The sequence below is a fragment of the Rhamphochromis sp. 'chilingali' genome (genome assembly GCF_963969265.1).
Source record: "Rhamphochromis sp. 'chilingali' genome assembly, chromosome: 20".
In the NCBI taxonomy this organism is placed as follows: Eukaryota; Metazoa; Chordata; class Actinopteri; order Cichliformes; family Cichlidae; genus Rhamphochromis; species Rhamphochromis sp. 'chilingali'.
In genome coordinates this window covers 5680044-5704733 of record NC_137947.1, presented here as the reverse complement: position 1 = coordinate 5704733, position 24690 = coordinate 5680044, and the positions used below count along the sequence as shown (strand labels likewise).

At 40.7% G+C, this 24690-nt stretch overlaps 1 protein-coding gene across 1 annotated transcript; it reads left to right on the top strand.

Moving 5' to 3' along the window:
* The first annotated feature begins 600 nt into the window (after positions 1–600).
* LOC308387889 (rho-related GTP-binding protein RhoQ) lies at positions 601–23887 on the top strand. Its single transcript, XM_080868233.1, has 5 exons — positions 601–1157; positions 1453–1511; positions 14470–14634; positions 18652–18747; positions 21195–23887. Exons 1-5 carry the CDS (start codon positions 1016–1018, stop codon positions 21354–21356), a joined length of 624 nt encoding a protein of 207 aa, XP_080724359.1. The 5' UTR covers positions 601–1015; the 3' UTR covers positions 21357–23887.
* Positions 23888–24690: the final 803 nt, after the last annotated feature.

Sequence of the window (24690 nt, the reverse complement as noted above, 5' to 3'; positions counted from 1 at the left end):
ACACAGCAGGACAGTAAGGATGGATCGTCTATTCATCCTCGCAGCCACAAAGTCATGTGAAAAGCAAACAGAGAGAGAGGGAGACGCCTAAATTTAGAGGCTGAATGTTGACTTAGACTTAGGTTACACCATTTCCAAACCGACAGACTGGGTATATTCTTTCATTTTATTAACAAGTGTTCAGTGACACATGCATGTCTGGCCAACATATATCACTACTGTCTTTATTTAAAGATTTATTGATACTTTAAAGGAGGTTTAATGTAAAATTCTTTCCATGGACATCCTACTGTGAAGCTTATAAGCCAATAAACTTTGTACCAGCCTTGGATTGAGAACGATTCAGATGGTGTGTGTGTGTGGAAACTAATGGTAAGTTTATCTCAAAAACAGGATATTGTTTTATTTCCTGTGACACCCCCTAACAGAAATCTAATGTTTGCACACGGGATCCTTCTAAAGAAGCGTAAATAGTGTAATTACTCTGTGATCCAGGCATTCACAGCAGGCGGACTGTACTTTATCCGGAGCCCCTTGGTTTTAAACCCAAGCCCCGCCTCTTCAGTAGGCTAAGCGCACCCACCTTATCCACCAGCGGCACAGTGCGCCAGGGAGCAAGAGCGCAGGCTGCACCGTGGAGCGGGCATGGTAGACATGCAGTACCGGCAGACCGCTTCTCCCAGAAAACGCTTCCGATATTGGGTTTAAGGAGACAGCTTATTTGAAAGCCGGCTTGGGCCGAGGGGATCTTATTCTTTCTGACAGTCGTACAAAAAATACAATTAAAAAAAGGAACTCATTGACATTTGGAAGAACCTGATGGGTAGTGGGGAGGAGGGGAGAACGATGCAGTTCCAGCCCGACTCGGTGAGCCGCGCAGTCCGCCTCCGACGCTGGTGATGCCCGCCGTGCGGGGATCACCGCCCAGCAGCAGCAGCAAGAGGAGGAACAGAAGGAGGAGGTCAGGATAACAAGGGCGTCAGGGGCCGATGATGTCGTTGGGAAGGTCGGGATCATGGCAAACGGAACCGGTACTATCATGTTAAAATGCGTCGTGGTCGGAGACGGTGCGGTGGGTAAAACGTGTCTGCTGATGAGCTATGCCAATGACGCCTTTCCAGAGGAGTATGTACCCACGGTCTTTGATCATTATGCAGGTAGGAACACAGTTCTGCTGTTCGCCTTTATTATCTCATAATAGCGTGACATGCTGAGCTGCTGCCGCTCTGTGCTCACTGATAATTGGCCACATGCGAATCTAAGAGAAGAGAGATTTTAGAGACCCCCACCCCACCACTCTTCCTCCAACTGCATTGCATCTGTTGCTATAATCAAAACCACTTGTTTGTCGTCTTCATAGCACAGAGGGGCTGGGACCCCCCCACCCACCAGCACTCCCCACCCTCACCCCTTGGTTCCTCCTCTAAACTGCTCTTTGTCATTTCCTTACAGTGAGCGTCAACGTCGGGGGAAAGCAGTACTTGTTGGGACTGTATGACACAGCTGGTCAGGTAAAGTTTATTTTTTCCTCTGGCTCTGTGCCAAGCACGTCAAGGACACGCACACATGCACACACGCTCCAGCTCTATCTCGGTCTCTCCATGTGCTCCTGGGACCAATAACTATCCAACAGTGCCTTGGAAACACCCACAGGCTTCATATTCAGGCCAGGCACTAAGCTGCAACAGGTGATGGGTTTCGCACATGGCTTTAACTGCCTGAGTGTGCTGTGGCGTGGACAGTGATGGCAGTGAAGGGGTTTCAATAGTTCTATTATGTGGAGAACAGGGCTCCTATGTCCAGTAGTGATGTCACAGGTTTGTTAATAGGGCTGCTTAATGCATGGGCCTTTTCTTTACAATGTGCCATTCAGTGGGCAAGAGTTACAACTGTAATACACACACACACACACACACACACACACACACACACACACACACACACACACACACACACACATACACACACACACACACACACACAAAATATTGTGTCCCCTCAGCAGAAGAGCCAGTGTACACACAGATGGAGGAAGCTACTTGAAACACACAGCACACAGAAGCTCACCGAGGTGTGCGTATAGGAAAGACCCTGAATTATTTGTTTTTAGTGTAAAAGTTGTCATTTGGTTTTTATGGCGGTTTTGGTTTGATGTGAATAGCTAAGCGACAGCAGCTAAAGAGGAAGCAGTTAGCACATCAACTCTTTACATGTTAGTTATGTCAAAATTTGGTGCTTCAATCTTTGAGATTTCACACTATGACTGTATGCAAAGTCTTCATCAGTGTTTTTCATTATTGATTATAGGAGATGGTTATCAGCAAATTAGCTGAAAATGAAAACCAAGAACTAAAAAAGAATTGTATTCAAACACAATCTGTAGAAACATTTGCAGGTTGGATGCCTGTCTGACATATACTGACAGTGTAGTTTGGAGACTACATGAACCTGTGTGCCAGTGAAGCTACTTGTATCCAGGTGTCCCAGTAAAGGTGATGGGAGGTGTTGGGTTTAACTTTCGCAGGATGTCGTTGAAGCATTATGTTAGGAAAGAAGCTGAAAAAGGCTCCAAAAAGAATTTCTAAAGGCCACATTGGCAGGTACTACCAACCTCAAACTAAGCAAAAATTGTGCCTTTGAAACTAAAATAATATTTGTTATTCACTGGGAACTAGGGCTGTGCGATATGACCAAAATCTCATATCCCGATATAAAACCTCTATCGTCCGATAACGATATAAATCACAAAAAAAATAATATTTTCTGTAAATTCTGTGAATCTCGGGTAGGTGAAGTGTTTCCAGTTGGGCGTCGTGTACCTGGAGTCGAGTGTTTTAACAGATGTATGAAACTACACATTTTTAGACATAGGTTGTAACGGCCGCCGTTTTCTTTGTGAATATTTATTACACGGCGTGCTGCGGGGAAAAGCCTGTTCTAACGTTTGAGTCTAAGGTTGATTTTTTTTAGCACCTGACGGCTCTTTTTTTTTGCTTCTCATCCGTCAATACTCTGCATACTTTTTCACGTGATTCCGTTTATTTTGAAAAGTCTCAACAGAATCTTGAGGTTTATTGTGAAAGGTTTATGTGGAAAATAAACTAGCGGACATGCGATGGTTTTACCGTCGTTGTTGCTAAAGACAACCAATAAAAACAGGCGCTTGTCCGTCAGTAGTGTGGTTTCTATTAAATATAAGAGAAAGAGAGAACTTTAAGAAATTAATATAGCCACTACAGTGACCATCAAAACCATGAACAAACAGTTTATTTTGCGACACCACAAAACAAACGATAGCGTAAAATGAAACATAGATGTTTTTATATCGTCATCCGATATATATCGTTATATCGAACAGCCCTACTGGGAATGATTAGACCGTTCCCAAAAGACTAATCAACACCTAATCAACCATTTTTAACTGCTAAACGACTTATCATTTGCTGGCTTTACATGGAAGTTTGCAGTGGACCTTTATTTTTTTAAGTAGTTTCACAGTGAACTTTGACTGTTTGTTCTAACAGATCGCCATTTACATTTTCGATGGTAACTTGCAGGCTCTACCTGAGCAGATTTAGGCGGCCCATCTACCTGCAGAGAGCATCTCTTGTCAAATGGGGGCAGTCAAAAAATATGTCGTACAGCCGCTCTGTGGGCTACTCTTGTGCTTTTGTCGGTCCATGAGTCAGCCACGGAAAAGAGCAAAGTTACAAACAGACAAAGAGCTGACGTCAAGCTGAGTGTTAAAAACAACACTGTCACTGTCTGCGCTTTTCCTGCTGCTTCTGTTCCTGACGAACTCCGCCGCTCCATCTCTTTTCCGGCCCACTTGTCGGCCGGTCTGCATTTGCTTGACGCGCAGCATCATCCACACCGCGTACTGTGCAGTTGGGTTTTTGGAAGAACTCACAGGAGCACATTTGTGGTGGTTGAAATTCCAAAAAATATCTCCTCAGGTGGGCACAGACACAGTAGCTTAAACTTAAGCCTAGTTTAGTTGCGCAGTGCCTCACCTTTGGTAACATGTTCTTCTATGTTTATTGTTCAGTGACGTTAGTGGTCCACTGATCCAACTTTTCCACCTCCGATTCGGTACAGATACCTTGCTTTAGCGTATCTTCTGATACACTGTTACATTAATAAGCATTTGATGATCTCTGCACCTTTAATAATGAGATTTGACACTTAAGTATATATGGTTCATTATGGTTTGATGACCGTTAGTGTGGGTTCTGGAATATTCCAAGTAAATAATTATGTAGGCATTTATTGAACTGGTAAGAAAATAAAGCACAATAGGCTCAAAATACAACAAAGAAAAAAAAAATATCAACGTTATTCACCTTGATTAAATTGCACAAGGATTAGGCTTTAACCTCCTAGGACCTGGCATTTTGGGTTATTTAGACCAAAATACTCAAGTTTGCTCTACAAGGGCCTGATATCCACTTACGAGGACATTATACTGCTACTGTTCTATCGACATTTTAAATGAATATCCTCATATGTGGCTCTCATTTTTCTCAGAAACAAAAATTAGGTAAAAAAAAATCTGGTAATTCTTTGTTTTTACATTCATCGTCTCCCAATCAGCCCAAATATCAATGGAAGAGTTCGGGTCTTAGGAGGTTAATGAAGTTGATGACCAAGTGTTGTTTTATCCCAAGTGCAGTAAAACCTTCCAAATAAGCGTTTCACAAACTGTGACGACAGTGTGAGTGAGCAAGTGATGTTATCGTCATCTCTGTTTGTTTTTCTTTTGTTTTTTTTTAGTTGTGCCAACTAACATGACCGAGGCTACTTTGGATGTGCAGTAAACGTGTGCATGGTGGTGGGAGCATCGTGGTTTAGGCTTTCTTTGCTACCTCAGTCTGGATGCTTCACAGCCATTTTGAGAAAAAGGATTTCATAATTGTGCCATCAAATTTTAAAGAACAGTGTCAGGGTAGCACTTCATGGCCTGAATCTTTGGAGAGGTTTGGTGAAAACATGAGTAAATCATCAAGCACAAAAAAACAAGGAAATTAATGATTTTAGGAATTACAGAGTCAGTTTTATCACATTACCTAATTAGGATGCCGTGGCATGACCTAGGGAGAGCTGTCCAGTCAAGACATCTAAGCAGTACTGATGAACTCGAAACTGTTTGTTAGCTCTAAAATTCCCCCATCATTGTGAAAGTCTTATTAGCAGCAACAGGAAATGTCTGATCGAGGTTCTCCAAATCGCTAAATTCATGAGATCACTTTCTTTTTCTATAGTCTGCTGTTTGGACAGTGTTATTAGCTTAGTCAGATCATGTTTGTGACTCAGATGACAATCAGGCCACATATTATGTGTAATGCGCTCAGAAATCCCAATAATTTCAAATGGCAAAAGCTCTGAATGGGCCTCTCTTGTATCATTTCACGATTTTCAGGCATTTCTATGGCTAAAGCAAAGGACTAAAGGCACCCTGTAGATTTTTAAACCTCCAGTAGTGATTTAAAGCAAGAGTTTAGTGTGTGTAACAGATTTTTATTTTGTGCATGTACAAGAACCAGAAAAGCATGTGGACAGCTGCATAGACCTTCCTGTGTAGGGTATGTCTCTTTCCTGCTCATTAACAGTTGGCAGCTCAGAATAACCTAGCAATAGTTCAACAGCTGAGCAGTAGAAGAAGAAGGCATGCTTACTGTATATTGCACAACTCATAATACTCAAACACTGGCTGTGCAAATGAGGAGGAAGGAAATGGATTCAGCACTTTTTTTAGACACGAGACTAACACACAGTGTGCTTTGGTGAGAAAAACTGAATGCACTCAACTATGATTTTCTTGCGTTAAGGCCTTCTGGTCTAACTTCAGCTGCACTGCAGGACAGCGAACAGTCAGTCACCCATGATTAACCTCCTCATACTTACAGCAACCTAAAACTACACTCTTGCCAGAAGCTGAGTAGTTATTAACACTTTCCTCGTGACCTGTTCCGATGTGATCCATGCAGCAGAGAGACAAATGCAAAGCTCAGAAAGGTCAGCTTTGGCATATTTAGCTGGTTTCCTTCACAAACCCTGATTCACACACAAATCTGTGAGTGGGAAAAGATCGCAGACAGCCTGCATTTTTCTTCCCTGTCTTAAACAGCTACCTGTGGCTGCGCTATAATTTTCCCCCAAGAAAACAGATGGTAGAAGTGTTACTACTCACTTGTGAAAAGAGGAACACAACCTTTTGTCTATTCTGGCGTGTTTGATAGGCTGTGTGTGTGTGTGTGTGTGTGTCAGAGGAGGGTTTGTTTTCAGCTGATTCAGAGTGTCTCTGAAATGGAGAAGTTCTCCCAGATGTCTGCTGTGGGCGCCGCCGGCCTCCCAGAGTAGAGTTACTGCTCTTGAAAATGTGCCCCCTCACGTTTCTCCCGTGCCTCCGCCCCCGACTCGGCTGACCTCTTTATGTGGAGCAGAAGGCCAGCTGGTAATGTTTATAGTTTCAGCGTCTGATCAAAGACTCGATGCCCCCAAAGAGAGGAAAGGGGGAGGAAAATAGTGTGTGTGAGACAGAAAGAGGAAGAGAGAGAGACAGATGCGGGAGGCTAATCAAGTGTGTGTGTGTGTGTGGGGGGGGGGGGGGGGGGTGAAATAGCTTTGGTTAAATTCAGACGCCTCTGTTTCGTTTTCCTTTCCATTTCTCTCCTGTTGATGTAAAACTCGCCCTTCATTACGTCCACCTCTGTCCTGCGCTACACGTGTTCATTTGGCTTCGATCTCCCTGCAATATTTATATTCCTGGCGTAGGCTGGAGCTCCCATAATGCTTCGCTAATTCCCAACGCCTATCAGCAACCTTACGTACGCATTGGGGTCGCGACTCTGTGCTGTCACGTTGGTGTCACATGTCACTCAGTGCCACATAATCACAGCTCGGCTCTGAACCCAGTGCCGCTGCGCCGCATCTGTTGTTGCTATTGCTTCCCTGCCAGTTATTGTCTGCGTCTCTACTCCAAGCACCGCCTTTTGAATTATTCCATATGGAAGGTCTGTGAAGTCTAATTTGCTGCAATGTGGCGAGGGAGCAGAGGGGAAAGTCTTTACTTATTCATTCATTCATTCATTCATTCATTCATTCAGTCATTCTGCTGCTGCTGCTGCTGCTGCTGCACTCAAGAAAATCTAGCACCACTGGCGAGGAGGAGCAGGAGGAAACAGGAAGTGGATGCTAAGTGCACTAGAGCCAATGGAAACGACATTTAAGGACAGGAGCTCAGGAGCTGCGACCCCGAGGGATCCGTGTCTTACTACGCTATTAACTTCCACTTTGTAGTTGGATTGTTGCTGATTTGCTCAGCATGTCAGATGCACTTCCTATGATCACTTTCACATTTCCTGTCCAGGCTTTGGGTACAGTCTGATGAGTCTTTTTTGACTCAGCAACCCAAGGTGGCCTAGTGACCCAATAGGGGTGAAAGGATGACAGGTGGGGACGCGAGTGGGGTTTGGAAGAGGGGGAAACTGGTTTTACTCAGCCATGAGCCGGTCACCAGTCAGCTGCTCCAACACAGAGAAACAGGAGTGCTGTGGGCACGCCTCAGAAAGAGATTTTACACTTCAGAACAACTCTAGTGCTATTCTCTTGAATGGAGTCAACTAATTTGCACATTGCCTGACGATTATTAGTGATTAATCAGTCAGTTTGCAACTAATGGATTCTCCTTTTAATAAAGTATCAGAATAGTGAAAAAAGCTCATCACACTTTATAAAAATCTAAGGCTAAATACTGAAATGCTAGACTAGAGCTCGACCGATACAGGATTTTTAAAAGTGCTCTCTAGTGGAAAACCAGATCCAAAATTAACACGTGATTGAAAGGTGTTTGTTCCATTGCTTTACTTTAGAATTCGTTACATTTAGTTCTAAATGCTGCTGGTAACGTAAACTTGCTTTATTAATATTTACTTTGTTTGCACTGTGGCTCAGAAAGTGTTCCTCGATGATGAACGCGACCGCACGTTCAGGACTTCTTAGCTCTGTCCTGTCTTGTTTCAAATGTCACATCATATGAGGTTGACATAGTTGGAATTTTTGAACCAATGACAATAAAGGTCTCAAAGCCTTTTTAGGGTTTTTTTTTTCTGCTTTTATTGGGATAGTGCAGTGGAGAGAAGACAGGAAGGCTGGGAGATCAGGGGGAAGGCATACAGTAAGTCCCAGCAGGCCTCAGGGTCTGCAACAGCCTTTCAGTTTATGGGTTGCTTGCTTTACCCAGTGAGCTGTACCAGTGCCCAGAGGTCTTGAATCTTGAAAAAGAAAGTCTTTGTTGACCTTTTGGAAAAATTAGCAGGAGTTGGCTCATTATATCACTTGGCTATGCTGTTGAGACCGGTGCATGAAAGGGTGTTGATAAATGAAAAAAACACTGGATATTCTCTGTGGCTTTGAAACTTGTGCTTGGACTTTGATTGAAATACCAGACTACAGCTTCTGACTTAGCAAAGGGTGTGTAATGCATTTTTCTGCCATTTGGATTGGCCTTTGAAGTCAGCACCAGGATTTACATTTTGAAATGATTTAACTCTCTTCTTGTCTTTGTGAAATGTGCCATGATGTGCAGCACAGCTGGCACCCATCTGGCTTGTAGCTTACAATGCCAAGACGGGTTTTTAGCAGCTTGTGTATTTACAACACAGGCATGTGCCCTCTCTGAAAACAACATGAAAGACGCATAGGACTGATTCCCAGCATGTACATAGTGTTGTGATCCCAATACGCCAGCTTCTCTGGAGGCCTGCTGTGAGTGAATAGGTGATGATTTTCAAGTCTAGAATGAAAACATCTGTCGGTTTTCTTCTGCTCATCCAGTTCAGGGATGGATGTGGGGATTAAGGATCCTGTCCTTGTTGTCATAGGGCAAGTGGTGTGGTTCACCTAGGACAGGTCACCAGGCTAACACCTGGACACAGGCACAGTTAATCTGACATGAATGTCTTTGGACTGTGGAAGGAAACTGGAGTACCCCGAGGCAGACACAGGAAGATGATGCAGAAAGGCCCATGCAAACCAGAGGGTTTGAATCTTCCTGATGTGGTTTGACAGTGTTAACCACTGCACCACAAAGCTGCTTATAGTGAATATCTGAAAATGCAAAATGGAACACCAAACACCTAACCAGTGACCACATATTTGGGTAGGTGTCTGGTGTAATTATGGGTCCCAGTCAAAATAACATGAAAAACAACTTTGCAGTTAGTGGTAATATGGATGGAGTCAGTTATTTTCGCGTATACAGGCGCTGGCACAGTGTTTAGTGTAGGAATCCACTGTTATGTTGTAACGCTTTCCCTTCCCGCCATGCAAATTTTTCCAACTCCCAGAATACCTGACCAGCGTTTGACTCAGGCACGTTGCCATGAGCATGCTTGCTCCTACTGCAAATTGAGGACATGCTGTTACTCTTGAATTAAACAGCTGGGGCCTGTAGTTTAAGAAAATGATTGCGAAATGGTTGTTTGTGAATATTCGCAGCTGTGGATTCACGTGCGTTTAGTCCTCCGGAGAATTTGTTTCCTTTTTTTGCTTTTTGCAGCAGGAACAAAAAGGCTCAAAATCAAAGCCAAACGACACAGAGCAGGATCGAGTGTAGGACCTGAGGTGACCTCCTGTGACATCATCGGGGTCTTGACAAAGCTCGATATTAACGTACGAGGAAATCATACAAACTGTTTTTACTAGCTGAGTAATGCTAAGATGAGTAAACTCATATTTATAGAGAAAGTCATTGGTTTTCCCTTTGGTTCCTTCTCCAAATTTGTTCATTCATTTGAGTGAGTAAGCGCTTGGATTAGTGGATTATCCCTTAAGGCCATTACCAAAATGCTCCATTATCAAAACACACTGCATCCTGTGGTAAAGAATTGATATACATTTGGACTGTCAGTTTTATATATTAGTGTTAATAAAAGCTTTGTTCTTTGTTGTCTATTTACTGCTGTCATTAACATCTATAAATAGAAACGCTGAACAGCCAACTTTTTGAATGAACTATGGCAGGATGCTCTCACTGTACAGGCATGAATGGACAGAGTGCATTAGAGCTTCAGTCCGTGATTAATGATCATTAATCGCCATTAGTGGGAGTAGAAAAAGGCACCACCCCCTCCCTTTTTCTTTTTTTGTTGCTGTTTTTTTTTACTCCCGAGGTGAAATAAAGTATTTTGAAATGTGCAGCTTGGCAGATCAGAGTCGGAACTTTGTGATCAGAAGCGTCTCTGCCTGGGCTTGCTTTCCCACCCGGCAGCCATGTTAGAGCGAGCGTCTCTGACGCTGTTGATATAGGCGGTTTATAGAGCCCCGAGGAGGCGATGGAAGTAGAAAGGGAGAAAGATAGAAGAGAGAGAGAGTTGTGGAGATGGAGAGGAGGAGGGAATGACTCACTGATATAGCACTCATATGTCACTGAGTCAACAGAGCGCAGTCACACAGCCGAGCGCTCACAGTGGCTCATTGAAGGCGCTGAGTCTGGCCCTGATGGAAGTGTATGGGCATGTATAGACAGACGCTGATAGAGTTTAATGTACACATGCACAAGCTGCTCCTGTTCCCCTTTTTTTTCCCCCTCCATCATTCCTTTCCCGCTGATCATAATATTTACGGTACACTCCCGGCTAACTTGGACAGATCGTTGTGCAGCGTCTGCGATGCGCTCATGAACTGCTGGACTGAACTAATAAAAATGTGGGACATATTTTTAATGGAAACTTTTATCCAGAGCACCTTCACGGCAGCGATGGTGTAAACAGTTCTGTTCATTAAATCCGGGATTGAGCGCTGGAGACGTGTTGGACGATACACTGTGAAGACTCTGAATGGCTGCTGTGTTTGCCGTGCGCTGAGGAAACTGTACAGAGATGGGTATCAAACAAGCTTCGGGCCTGTTTACAGTAAACTGCTGAGCGGCTTCCACTGCGTCTGCAGCTTGTGGGGAAATCGGATTCATTTGTGCAGGCAAAGGTTATAGGAAATAAAGGCAAAGGAAATAAATAATCTAAATGGACATAGTGTAGGATCTGATGGAGGTGGACAATGTCCCCAGCACCACCACCAAAAGTAAAAATGTGAATTTCAACCAGATATCTAGATCATATTTAGATGCTATTACAGAAATGCAGATGCCTATGCCTCTGTGAACAGAACATCCACAGCCGACAGAGTATCAAAAATCTGTTTATGCCATTGAAAATTAAACAAAAAGGCATCTTTTTCTCGACGTCTCTTCACTAACCTGATAAGATGCTTTCAGTTTTTAATCAATATTATTTGGCAAAGTCACCTTCAACATTTTTCAGTGTCTTTGCTGGGCGGGTAGAATTTGCTTCTCTCTTGTATTACTTTGAAGCAATCGTATTGATAATCAAGCGCCTGATCAACGGACTCCTCGCCGTTAATGCAGTTGCACTTCAAACAGTTGCCTTGCCCGTTAAATACGTGTATTTAAAAGACTAATTCAAAGTGCTTTAATTCTGCAACCCTCTACGGGTAATAATCGAAACACGTACTGTTAGAAAGAGCGGATTCGTGAGTTTGACGTGGTTGAAAGTTGGTAGCAGTGACCCCAGACGTGCTCGCCAAGGTATGAGACGAGTCTGGAGGGGGGACACTTGTGAACATCCTATGTTTTGTATGTAAAACATTATATTAAGTCATGTATTTTAAAACATTTGGCAAATTTCTCTTTCCATCACTTTTAAAGAAATAACCCTTTTAAAATCAGATGTGACCTCGAAGGCTGTAAGAGCAAGTTAATGTCACTATCAGCTCATCCAGGATGCACTAAATATTCATCGCAGCACCCTTACACCAAAACAGTCTATGGATGTGCCATTCTTAACAATATCTGAATTGTTACCTGATAACACTGCTCCCGTTAATTCAAATAAAGTCGCTTCTAGGCCCAGAAAAACCAGGTGTAATCTTGGATTACATGAAGAACCAAAAAATACTTAAAGATCTAAAACAGTCCATTCTACCTGCAAGCTATGAGTTGGTGTGCAGGGAACAACGGGTACTGTTTTAAAGACCAAAGCTGCTCACACCAAACATCAGATTTTTTTCATTGTTTATTACTATTTTTGTATCAAATGAGTCATTATTAATGGATAGGCATGACCTGACAGGTTTATTAAATGTTGGCTAACCCAAAGAATGAAATACCTGACAAGTCATGATCCTTAATCATAATGACGCTGAACATGAAGGTTAAACAATTCAATATTGCCACATCTCAGTGTTGTAGCAGTGCCCAGAATGAGTTCTACACCTTGATATGCACTAAATGTGTGTAGTGCAGGTTAGTAATGCACTTTGAGGTCGATGTTCTCAGAGTATTTTTTAAATCCGGTCAAAACTGAGGCAGCAGACACAGGAATATCCCGATGTCATTTCTTATTTTAGGTAAAGCTTATGAAACACTGATAATACAGCTCACCGGCATTTTCTCATTAGTTGCTCGGTATGATGGTTTTTCCTTCTTACTTGTGAAATAACATGTCTGTTGGAGACGGTTTATTCTTAGATAATCCTGGTAATAGGCTTTAAATTTATTTTTGTCAACCACTGGAAATATCGCTCTAAAGTTAAGAAATTATATACCTGGACTTCATGTGTAACATGCTATAGCTGACAGTGTGCAAATAATTGCAAAATCTGACAGCTGAGAAACTTTCCATCAGATCATTTTAGTCATGCTCGTGTTTCACCTTTGCCTAAACTGTATAACATGTGTCGTGCACAAGGTTTAAAGATTATTCTTATTAATTTTGCTCTCAGGTTTGCTACAAGCACCGGATAGTTTGCACTCAAAATGGTTTTATCGGGTGCGGAGGTTCAGCTAGTGTCAGGTAAGATGACACAGGAAATGTACTTAACTTATTGTGCTGTCAAAACACTCAACCAGCCAGTGTAACAAAACTCAACTCCCCCGAGCACTCTGAGGCAATTTTTTACGCATGAAATAAGGACATCTTGAAAATCAGGTCGGAGTGTTTACCACATTTATAGATGTCTTTTTTTCAGATGTGGCACACGGCAAGAAGCGCTCTGCTTTAATGTTTTGTCACTACTGGAAATGTTCTATGTGTTTTGGTTAATGGAGAAGCCTGAATAGAACCTGCGTGAGGCAGCGTGCATGATGCCAGTGGTTAATCTGTTAATCGCACATTGATGCAATCCAAGAATCCCACACGCTTTGTGCTTGGGAAGTCACAGGTGAGCAGCAATCTCCAATCCGATTAGCTTTACGTGTATTTTTATCTGGTATTGCAGAGAAAAGTTCAGGGTTGCGGTACCTGTGTGAACATAGCTTAAGAAAAAAAAGCCTCTAAGAGTTGTTTGAAATCCCTGCATGAGCCCCATCTGTGAAATATCGCACTCATTTGGAAGTAAGAGGATGAAATACTCGTAAAGTATTGAATTATATCCACTTGACCTATTCCAGTGAGGCATTGTTGACTAATGCACAACATGAGCACAGGGCTTGAAGATTTGTATGCTTATTTTATCATCTGCTCCAATTCAATATAAAGTCTGTATATCTTAAATCCATTACCCGGGTGACAAAAAAGGAGGACGCCTCTGCCTGGCTGATGTACTGCTGTTTGAGGAGTTTCCTGTCATTCTGCTCATTTGCAAAGCCATTCCCAGCGGTTTGTAATTGAGTTATAGGCGATTTGGTGATAGCACACTGTGCTGTCTGCTTTGGCAAAGAATTGAACTCGCTGAAGGCATCAAGATGAAAGAGTTTAATTCCAGTGTTTGGTTGTCCTTTTGCAGCATCTTGGTCAGACGTTGTATTCAATCTTCTTGAATTCAGTGTCGCAGACAATAAAAGTGACAGAACTGAGACTGATTCACTCAGTCAAGTTGGTCTGGTTGAGTCATATCTCCTTACGGGAGATTCATTGATTCCCCATGTCTCTAACCAGCGGCAGGAAAAACGTGCCATCAGTAGATGTGAGATAGGTCGTGAATATTTATATGAGCGCAACTCAGACACTATGTTGAAAAGACTTCATCTTTGGCGAGGACAAGGGAGCGCCTGATCTGGCTCACAAAGGGCAGTGTTGCATTGGTGAATTGGTCATTTACACCACACAGATATCGGAGATGGCAGTGTGTCTGGTTCTCAGCATCTTGTGGTGATGCCTTGTGCTCAGCTCGCATTAGAGGACTGCAAATGTGATATAATAACTGATTGTCTGTCAGAAAGGGAACTCTCACATTAACGTCATCTTCTTGGCATTCGTTTCTTGTTTTAACTCGGACCCTAATGCACATAACACGGCTCAGGAGCCACTTTGGCACTGTGTAGCTCTCTGGTCATCATTCTGAGCTCATCTCATAATCCTTTAATAATCGATGAGTAAGAGTTTCTCAGATGTGAGGAACAGGAGTGAATCATATCTTCTGATTGTTAACTGGTGCTGCTCTGTCTTCTCCCAGGAGGACTACGACCGCCTGAGGCCGTTGTCCTACCCGATGACCGATGTCTTCCTCATCTGCTTCTCTGTGGTCAACCCCGCCAGCTTCCAGAATGTGCGTGAAGAATGGGTGCCCGAGTTGCAGGAGTACGCTCCCAGTGTCCCTTACTTGCTCATCGGCACGCAGGTTGGTTCTGGAAACACGTAACAGACGCTTCCCATTCTCAGCTGCTTTGCGCATATGTGGTGGATGTACCTGCATTTGTCATTTCTGACACGCTGGAATGAAATGAGGTTACCAGAGAAGAATACACTGTTGAGCTCATACCTGATGTTTTCAGATAGAGATGAAAAGGAATGAAAAATAAACTCAGTTACTTAGACATATTGAACAAACTTTAATCATTTTCATCCAGTATCAGTCTGATCCTGACTCAGAAAGCTAGACCAAGTACAACAGTGACAACGTGGAAGTCCACTTTATATACATACATGGAGGTGGTGCAACTACACTTTCCTTCACAGCTTTGTTATAGTTTTTTGCTTTATTGGTGACAGTGGTGTCGCTGCCGGTTTCTCGCTCTCATTCTTATTAAGCTTGGCGGAAGACTTATTTTACTGCTCTTATGGTAACATTATGTGCTGTCAACGGCCTGATTAACATTATTTCACTTCACTTGTATCCTGTCAGTTCCACTCTACCCACAATGTATGTGTGAGTGTGTTTGTTTGTTTGTGTGTGTGAGAAGATGCACATACAATCAGGGAAAGGGGCATAAGATCAGTGAAAAAATGCCTGTCGTCATTAATTCACTAATAAATATTATTTAAATTAAAAATTTACTTATTATAAGTAAATTTATATTCCTGGATGTATTTATTTTTTTTAGGTTTTGTTTTTATAAGGTTATGTGAGCAAGTGTAAGTCAAGTCTAATGTTATCTTACATAAAGGAATGATTCTCAGTCGCTAACATAAGGATGATTAGCACAAGCGAGATTACATAATTTTAGCGTTAGCACAAATGCCAATCCGGTTGTTCAGTCTGACGTCACTAGCCGTGTCTGGGTCTAAACTCCGCTGCAGGTCCATATATCAAACGATCACTATGGCATTACTGAGAGTTGAAAAACTGTCTAAAGTCTTTCATCTTTAATAAAATGATCAGCGTTCTGCTCTACCAGGTGTAACAATTGAGTTTAACATCCAGGCATCCATGAAAACCGAATTTATGACATTTAACGAGTTAGAAGTTAGCAGGGAGTTAGCTCGCTAGCTTCTATCTAAATACAATATAGCATGTCCTGACTGCGGGGTTTTGGAAACAAATTAAAACGTGCAGCTCTGCTATCACTTCCAGCATAAATGACGACAGAAAACTAAACAGCAGTGACGTTTGTAGGGTTACTGAAGTTGGGCTAGCTGGTATATAATGATGTGCTACGTGACCGCTAGCGACACAGCTATGTTAGCTTAATATAAACAAGCTAACCTTTTTTCCACTCGATAAAAGTTAACGTGAGTGTTCTCGGTGGTCAGAAACAAATGTAATCGCATGGCAGGATGCTGTAAAAGGACCAAACTTCAGCCAGGAGAACAACTGAGATAATCCATCCACAATACGAGGTTAGTCATTCATATACTGCTGCATGGGCTGGGCTGTAGTTACATCCTAGGGTTTTAAAAACTGAGCTTAAATAAATGATTAGTGGTAATAAAAGCCGAGGGAGGTCAGCAGTGATCACTGACTGTTTTAGGAGCTTTCTGAGATCAAATAGAAGAAAATACAAAACATTAAACATGTTAACAACACAAAAGCCATATTAAACGCAGACTACTTTAGACCCGGAAGTAGGATTCGTCGCGTCATCACTGAACAACCGGATAGCTGCTGTACATTAACAAACATGCTGGTTACTCTAACATGAATATATATAATATGGAATATAAAAACAGTAAAAAACAAAAAACAAACACACAACAAAAAATGAAAAAACTGGGACACAGTTTTGTAAATTTTACCAGAAAGCTTTGTTAGCATGCTAGTTGCATCCTTGCAGTTAGCTACAGTGACAAAGCAATCTCTCCATTCCTCCGTCTGTAGCTGTCAAGTAATCCTCCCGCTGTGCTTCTGTCTCATAATCCGCCTCCTTTGTCTGTGTTTACATTCACACACTGAGCTGCTGTACTTCACATAACCCTCGTGTCTCTTTTCTAAAAGCATCTGATTGATATCTCTGCTGTTGTAATAAGAGCTCAGCTGAGGAGCTGACGTATGAGAAATAAAGGAAAATTTCACATTCAGAAGACAGCAGAACTTTGCTGTGGTATTAAAAGTTGAAGCCATTATTTTATTAACAGCTAGATTTTCATAAAATAAATCAGCACCTAGCATAATCCATCTATCCATTCTGCTCCGCTAAGCTATTTTTTTTTTTCACACCAAACACCATAATATCAAACCTATTTCTTTATAAATGACTATAAACAAAATATTGTATTAGATTACACATAAAAAAGACAAATGATGATAACTGATCAACTGGGAAAACATGAAGCACCTTCATCCATGTTAAATGTGATCTTTAATTGCAGCCCTAATATTACTTAGGCAAGGTATCTTTGAGAACGGTGGGAACATGACAAAACATCGCAGCTGCCCATTAAAGAGGACTAAGACACAACTAAGAGTAGGCGCATATCTAAAAGTACAGGTGCTGAAATAGACAGTAGGTGGTAGCATGGAGGAATTAGATATTAGCTGTCTGGCTAATACTGTAGTACTCCACAGCTGACTCTAGATTTATTTGTGTTTCTCTGATTCATGCAGTTATTTAGTTATATGGGGGATAAAAAAGTGGTGTAACCTACCATTTACCAAGAAAGTTGAAAAGTGATAAAGAACAATGTATTTTCTTTTTCTTACACTGTTTTCTTCAACTTAGAAATTAGCCTATTTCAGTATAAACACCATCCAGACTTTGTTTTTTCTGCTTTGCACTGGTGTTGTGATTACATCATGAGTCATGCAGTGTATTAGTTTGGTGATTAACTCATGAAATATATTATCAATGCATAAGGTTGATGTAAAATGTATGTATTAACCCTCTAATTTGCTTACCATCGTGTCATATGTCAATTAACTGTATCCTTCACTCTGATTGGTAGTCGCTTCAATCGTTTGCTTCAAAGTTGAGAGAAGTTTAACTTGGGAACCGTGCTTTTTGCAGTGTATTACAAGTTGGAAGTAATGAAGTTGGTAAAGTTGTTGACTGAAACATTAAAGCTTTGGTCTGTAAAACCAAAACACCGAGCTGAAAGATGCTAAAGTGATCAGTAATGCTGAGGGCAGATGTAGATCCGAGTCTGGAAGAGACCATTTTCAAATTCCACAATTATGTTTTTCAGCCACTGTCACTATAAAAGTACTAATTAGTGCAGCTTTAAGCCCAGCCACTCATGTAGTCGGGGAGCTGTGAAGATGAGCCAAAGAACAGAAGAAATTATTTATTAAATAACAGCAAAAATATGGAACGGCCAGTACAAACCTGACCAACGATCTCAGGCTGATTTGTCACATATCGCTTTAGGCGTTTTATGTCCCCGTGTTAAATGTGAGGTTTAAATCTGTTAAAGAAGCAATTAACAGTTTACTGATTCTTATGACACAACATTAATCCAGAGCATTAGCTTATTTCTTAAACCTTAAAAGTCACGGCCAATATCGCGCTTGCTTAAAACTGAGGGCAGTTGATGTTTACTGCGCTGTTATCAGTTCCTGCTATAACTCACTCGCCGCTCCACTGGCTGGATGCTGATATGTGCACGCTGCCGCAAATCTCCCCAATCAAGAAATGGGTTAATGAAGGCCACTTCCTGTTAGCTTTAGCAGTTGGATTCGTTGATTGTAACAGGTTATTACTGAGATATGGACGGGCTGTAGGTGGAGAGCATTCCAGTGAATAAAAGCAGAGTGAAGAAACTTGTGGTTGTCTGTGAAATTGCTTTGCACAAGAGCAGGAAGTGTGGGCCAACATGGCTGTGTTACAAAATGAGAGCTCGCGCTGTCAGTTACAGCTCATTCCTATGTATAGATGCAATGATGAAATCCCTCTGTGTTACGCAAATATGAGCTATTAATAAAATCTATATCATAACAGCAATACTAATGTTGACTCAGCTAAAAGAAGCGTATCTTTTTCAGATTGATCTCCGTGATGACCCCAAAACCATTGCCAAACTAAATGACATGAAGGAGAAGCCCATTGCCACCGAGCAAGGACAGAAACTGGCAAAGGAGGTTTGTATGCCGAACTAAAGGGAAGCTTCTATTTTCACTTTCGCTGTTGCAGAATTGAGCTGCCCAGTCCAGTTAGATTCCTGTGTGTTGATTTGACCTAGGAATGTCTCTTTAGAAATTCTTGGAATCAAGACCTTTGCGCATTCTTTGAGTTACAATGAATCCGGGAATACATTCCGAACCAACACAGATGTCCAGCAGAGTTCGAGACTCTGCACCATAGATACCAAAGGCGATCTGTGATTAATCACTCCTGTCAGAGCATGAATAAGGCTCAGTCTTTCAAAACATTACTGCCTAGATTCATTTTAAAGTCTATATTCGTGCCGTTTTGGCAATGTAAGATTTCAATGCGATTCTCATCTCATGGAGTCATGAAGTTTTCTGAGGCCTCAAGGAAACTTGGAAGAACATGTCGGGTCAAATTAGACCCCTTTTCCTCAAAGTGAGCAGCATTTTACCTTGGGTATTGTTTCCTATAGTTGCTGTTGTAGGTAACCCATCTTCCATAATCCAACTCAAGATTAGAATTTTTTTTTTTTTTAAAGGGTAAATTTCAAATATTTTTAAGAAATAGTTTATCCAGTCATGTGAAAAATAACTATTTCCCATATTTGAAGAAGCAAAAGTGATTCTAATTGAAAAAGTACATAGTAAAAATACATCCTAGTCCAACAATTGATGCAAAACACTTTGAGGGAGTGATAGATTGCAGCTTTTCCTGTATAAATAAAGGTCTATTGCTTGCTTTGCTGTTTGGGATCCCATCATGCCAACATCTAAAGAACATTTTGAGGCCTTCAGAAGCAAAGTCTGTAAGTCTGGTAAATTATTTAAAGGAGCTCCAAACAGTTCAGAAAGAAAAGAAGGAAAAAAATCATCCCATTGTAAGGAAAAGTAGTGTGGATTTCATGACTGGCTGCCCTGTTACATTCAAGTCAGTAACAGATATTTTGATATAAAAACCAGTCTGATGATCTAAAAATTCCATCAGAAGATATAAAGGGAACTCTTGCAGCTCCTTTGTTAACACGTCATGTGCCTTCACAGTTCTACACTGCAGACAGATTTCACCTGGGAGCAGTGCCACTAATGGTATTTGCTGTTCAAAAAGAGCTTTAAAGCAAAGCTACCGTTGGCCGTTGCAGAGTTCAGGCCTTCTAAAATAACCGTGCTCTGGACGGTCAGATCAAAGATAAATTTGTTTGGCCACAGTAAAAACAGGCATTTTTGGTGAAGATCAAAGTCAACATTTTAGAAGAAAAGCTGAAAAATCATGATAGTGAAAATGTTTGAGGTTACTGTGATTCCTTTGGACAGTACAAAGGAGTGACTCGACAAAAGAAATAAAAGTGTTTACAAATCTTTAATTTGGATCCCCAATGAATGCTAACCTCTAAAAAGCTCGTTAGTTAGGCGCTAAAGAGCTGTTTTTGGTCTAGCCGTTTTGCAAAGCAATTTTTTACACAAATCAGGTGTTTGAAGGGCCTTTTTTCATATTGGACATGAAATAATAAATGTTTCTGGCTTTAAAGGGCTAACTTATTTATTCAGTTATGTGAACATTCATCGGGCTGTTTTCTATACTTGAGCGGCCTCCATAAACATTCCTGTACTGGCCTTGCTCACTTGCCATTAGCTTCTAAAGTTACCCACTAATATCAACCATAGCCAAAGCAAATAATATATGATTACACTGCTAGCCTGATACAATTATAGCATTCAGTGTTTCTAGCTAGCAGAGCTGCTGCTGAGCCTCTTCCACTCTTATTACATTTCCTTTTTAATGGATGGGTGTCGTAGCATTGTGGCAGAGGTGATCCAAAAACCCAGACTGGTAAACAGATACTCTTAGACACTTTTATAGCTCTAAAGAAAATATAAATCTTTAAAAAAATGGTGAAAACTGTGCTTCTCTGTTTTCCAGTTACATCCATCTTACAGTTCATACTTTAGGACTGCTTAATATCCAAAGGTACAAAGGTGGCACTTGCATATAAACCATAGAAAAAAGCTGTTAAATAACAAACATGTCAACTTTACCAAGAAGCACGAGAGAAAATGGAGATAAGTTATATGCTACATAGATGTATTTGAGATCAGGAATTTAATTTTCTTCTGATCTTTAAGCCAATCACTTGCCAGATATCTCTATGTCAATGACCGGACCTCCATTTTTTTTTCTTGGATGAAGCCCATAAGGGTGAAAAGTTGGCATGTTCGTTGACACTGGCAGACTAAATTGGTAAAGTTCAGATTCATCAACTTTTTCCTGATGTTTTGTGCAAGTGACGTCTTTGTGCCTTTGGGTATTTAACTCTTTGATAGTGCTACAGTTTGGCATATCTACCAATCTACAAGAAAGTGAACATTTTCCAAACTATTTTAATGTCAGTGCCGTTTGAACGTTGCGTTGCTGTGACTGACGATCCCTCTGTTCTCTTTAGATTGGTGCATGTTGCTATGTGGAATGTTCAGCATTGACCCAGAAGGGCCTGAAGACGGTGTTTGACGAGGCCATCATCGCCATCCTGACCCCCAAGAGAAAGAAGGGGTCTCTGAAAAGGAGACTGGGGCCTCGCTGCATTAACTGCTGTCTGATTACGTGATTACATATACTCAGAGATCATTCAGCAATCAACCACAAACCAAACCTGAACTGAGAACAAAAGACTGGCAGAAAAATGCACAGACAGCAGCTGAGACAAAAGAGAGGACTGAAAGGACAAAACGAGAGCCACTTTGGAGCTCTTTGATGGCCATAACTCTTTCTTGCTGTCCAGCACTGGGGTTAGGGTTGCAGTTTACTACCAAAGGAGCACAAAGCCCAAGTCAGTCTCTTCTTTTAAAAGACTTTTGCCTCAGAAGTACATTCTTTTATAACCATTTTTAATCATTTTTCTGTATAGTGTTGTTGTATGCTGTCATGTATGGACAAAAAAACAAAAACAAAAAAACAAAACACAAAATGACATTGAATGACTAATGCTACATTTTAAAGAGCTCATGTCATTTCTGTTTATGGGAGGTAGATTATTGATTAGTATATTTCTAAATACAAGATCAGATGTGCAAGAGAAAAGACCAGAAATAATGAGCTATTGAAAGAGAGGCTGGCTTTAGTGACACTGTGACGGTGTCCAGGATACTTTTCTGGACATAAGGGCCCAGTTCTTTTTGTTTAAAACTTCTTCCAAAAAGATCTTTGGCCCAAAAAAAAAGTCTGTCTCCAATTATTTGTCGTTTGAGAACCTGCTAATGAAAAACCACACAAGATTGTGTTGGGACAAACGCAGTTCGGATGTCAGATTTTGGATCTAGGACTGAGTGATCTTAAAGTTTGAAAGTCTTGTTTTTTGCCTTATGGAAAATGGGAAAAAATGTTCTATAGCGTGGCATGCCAAAACATTCGGAAAGTTAAGTTGGGAGTCTGATGTCTTAATCAGAGACTGAGGTTTATTATCCATTTTTGAAATCTATATAATCCAGAGTTTATGAAAAGTCAATCTGTGCAAATAACACTTTATGAGCTTATAAATGTATTTCCTTTATTTTCTGTTATTCTGCAATAATTCTTTAATCGACATTTAAGGAAGTTCTACAAAGAGAAAAGGAGACGAGGGATCTCATTTCAGAAATGAAACTCTGATTCATATCAACGTCCAAAGACTCCAATGCACACGCTTTTATCGAAGTCCGATAGCTGAGATGACCCAATGCTGTACATCTATTGCACAACATGAAGCACAGATGGTGACACTTTGTTTCCTAGCAAAGCCAAGCACATTTCTCTGCTTTCAGAAACTGACCCCATCCCAGAATAGACCGACTGAACCACAGAAGATGCACATTGCTCTATCGGGCACAAGTATGAGCGTAGCACACCATCTTCAGAGTTTATCAAGTCGACAAAAAGTGGTTGGGATGTTTCCTTGAACGTCCCGAATTTCAATTCTTTAGGAAGTGCACAACTGATCCAAACTTCTGAAGTGGTATGAAGGGTTGAAGAACTAGCTGCAACAGCTGTTAGTTAGTAAGCTGTTGCTAATCCTACTTATAAGTTAGGTCGTTACATTTTGGAGATGTGTTCATTACTACATCAAGTTGCACCACAAAAAGTAGTTGCATACAAGGACATTTGTTGTCACTAAATATTTCCACCTAATGGCCTAGTAGCTGCAAAATAATGTAAGATATGTCAGCTAGCTGAAAAGGCTAATGTTAGCTTCATAGCTGACATATTTGACCATATTTCAAAATAATGTTTATTAAGCTATTTATAAGATGAGGAAAATTATCTCTTACACTTTCAAATAATTTCCAAGTTACAAAATGTTATGCCAATAGCATTAAATGTCAAACATATTGTAAATTAGATCAGCATAATCACCGATTGGTGCTTGTTTTAATGTAGCAACTACTTAGCCTTCTGAAACTGTTGTTTTGGGCATTTTTGATAAAGTTATGTGATATTCTTCAGATCGTATCACAACCATTTCAACCCAAATGACTAAAGCCTTTTCAAGCTTAGATGATTTTTTTTTAAATGTTAAATGGTGCAACTTAGTTCGGCAAATCACCAGTTTGAAACTAGCCATTAGCGACTTAGCTAGATATATGAATAGTTGGAACAACCCATGTGCAGGAGACAAAAAGTCTTTCAAAAAGTCTGAATCAAAAAAATAGTGTTTTAGGCAATAAGGTCCTGAAATGAAAGCCAGAAGAGATTTAAGGAATTTTTGACCAGCACCCATGGACTATCCCTGTCATTTAAGCGATCTCGTAAAGAATCTGTCACCTGTGAATTGCATTACAATTTAAATAGAATTGGAGATAATAATTAAACTTTAGGATCTAGAGCAATTACTCCACCCATTCCCCTCCACAAAACAAAGTGTATGCAACAAAGGTCTCCAGCCAATATGTTTATAGGTATGTAACAACTGGAGGTCGGGACTGAACTTTTCTTGCAAGACAGACATAAAAATGCCAGTGCTTCTTGTTTTTATGCATTTGTTATTAGCTTTTTAAAATCTTTAAAAAGAAAAAAAAAAGATTTTAATCAAAGGTGCCAACTTGCTGTTAACTTTCTGTTCAGAGTCAGATACAATGTTTGATTAAAGCTTTAATGTAAAAGGTGCTCCTCCTCTCTGTCCCAGCCTGCGTTGTTGTAACTGTCTTTTTGAGCAGCAGACGACTGCAGGGTGAACAAGCCTTCTATCTACTGGACAGTTTTGCTTGCTTATGTTGTGTGAAGGTCCACCCTCAGGATCCAGGACCTATAAGTGCCACAGCCACCGATGCATTCTCCCGTTGATGCTTCTTTCTTCTCAATAAATGTGTTTACTGTCTTAAAAAGTCAGCTTGGGGATTTAACTTGGAGTGGGCCAGATGTGATGTGGGATGCATTTGTGGAATAAACCTTTGCTATGCTTATGTTCATAACAGGTTAGATAAGAAGGTCAGGAGAAATAGATATTAAAAAACACACACAGCATTAATGCATTAAAGATTTACAGTGCTGTGAAAACATATTTGCCCACTTCCTGATTTCTTATATTTGCATAACTGTCACACTGTCACACATATGAGATCATCAAACAGACTTTAATATTAGAGAAAGGTAACCTGAGTACAAGTTTTACTCTTGTTAAAGTTTTAACTCTTGTTAAATCAGGAGTTATCTCCGATTGATCACATATTTTGTTTGGAAAGTTTAGTCCAGTTTCTCTTAATTAAATTATGTTTTTAAAACTGCAATTGGTATTTATGCTCTTTATATTATATTCAAATAAGTTTGCTGATCTGAAACGTGAAAGCGTGACAAATACACAAAAAAGTTTGCATCTTTTATTTTGAAACTTAAAAAAGGAAATTAATCTGTTTATGTTTAAATCTATTTTTGAGATTATAAGATGAATTGATTTATCTCTTGGGCAGGAG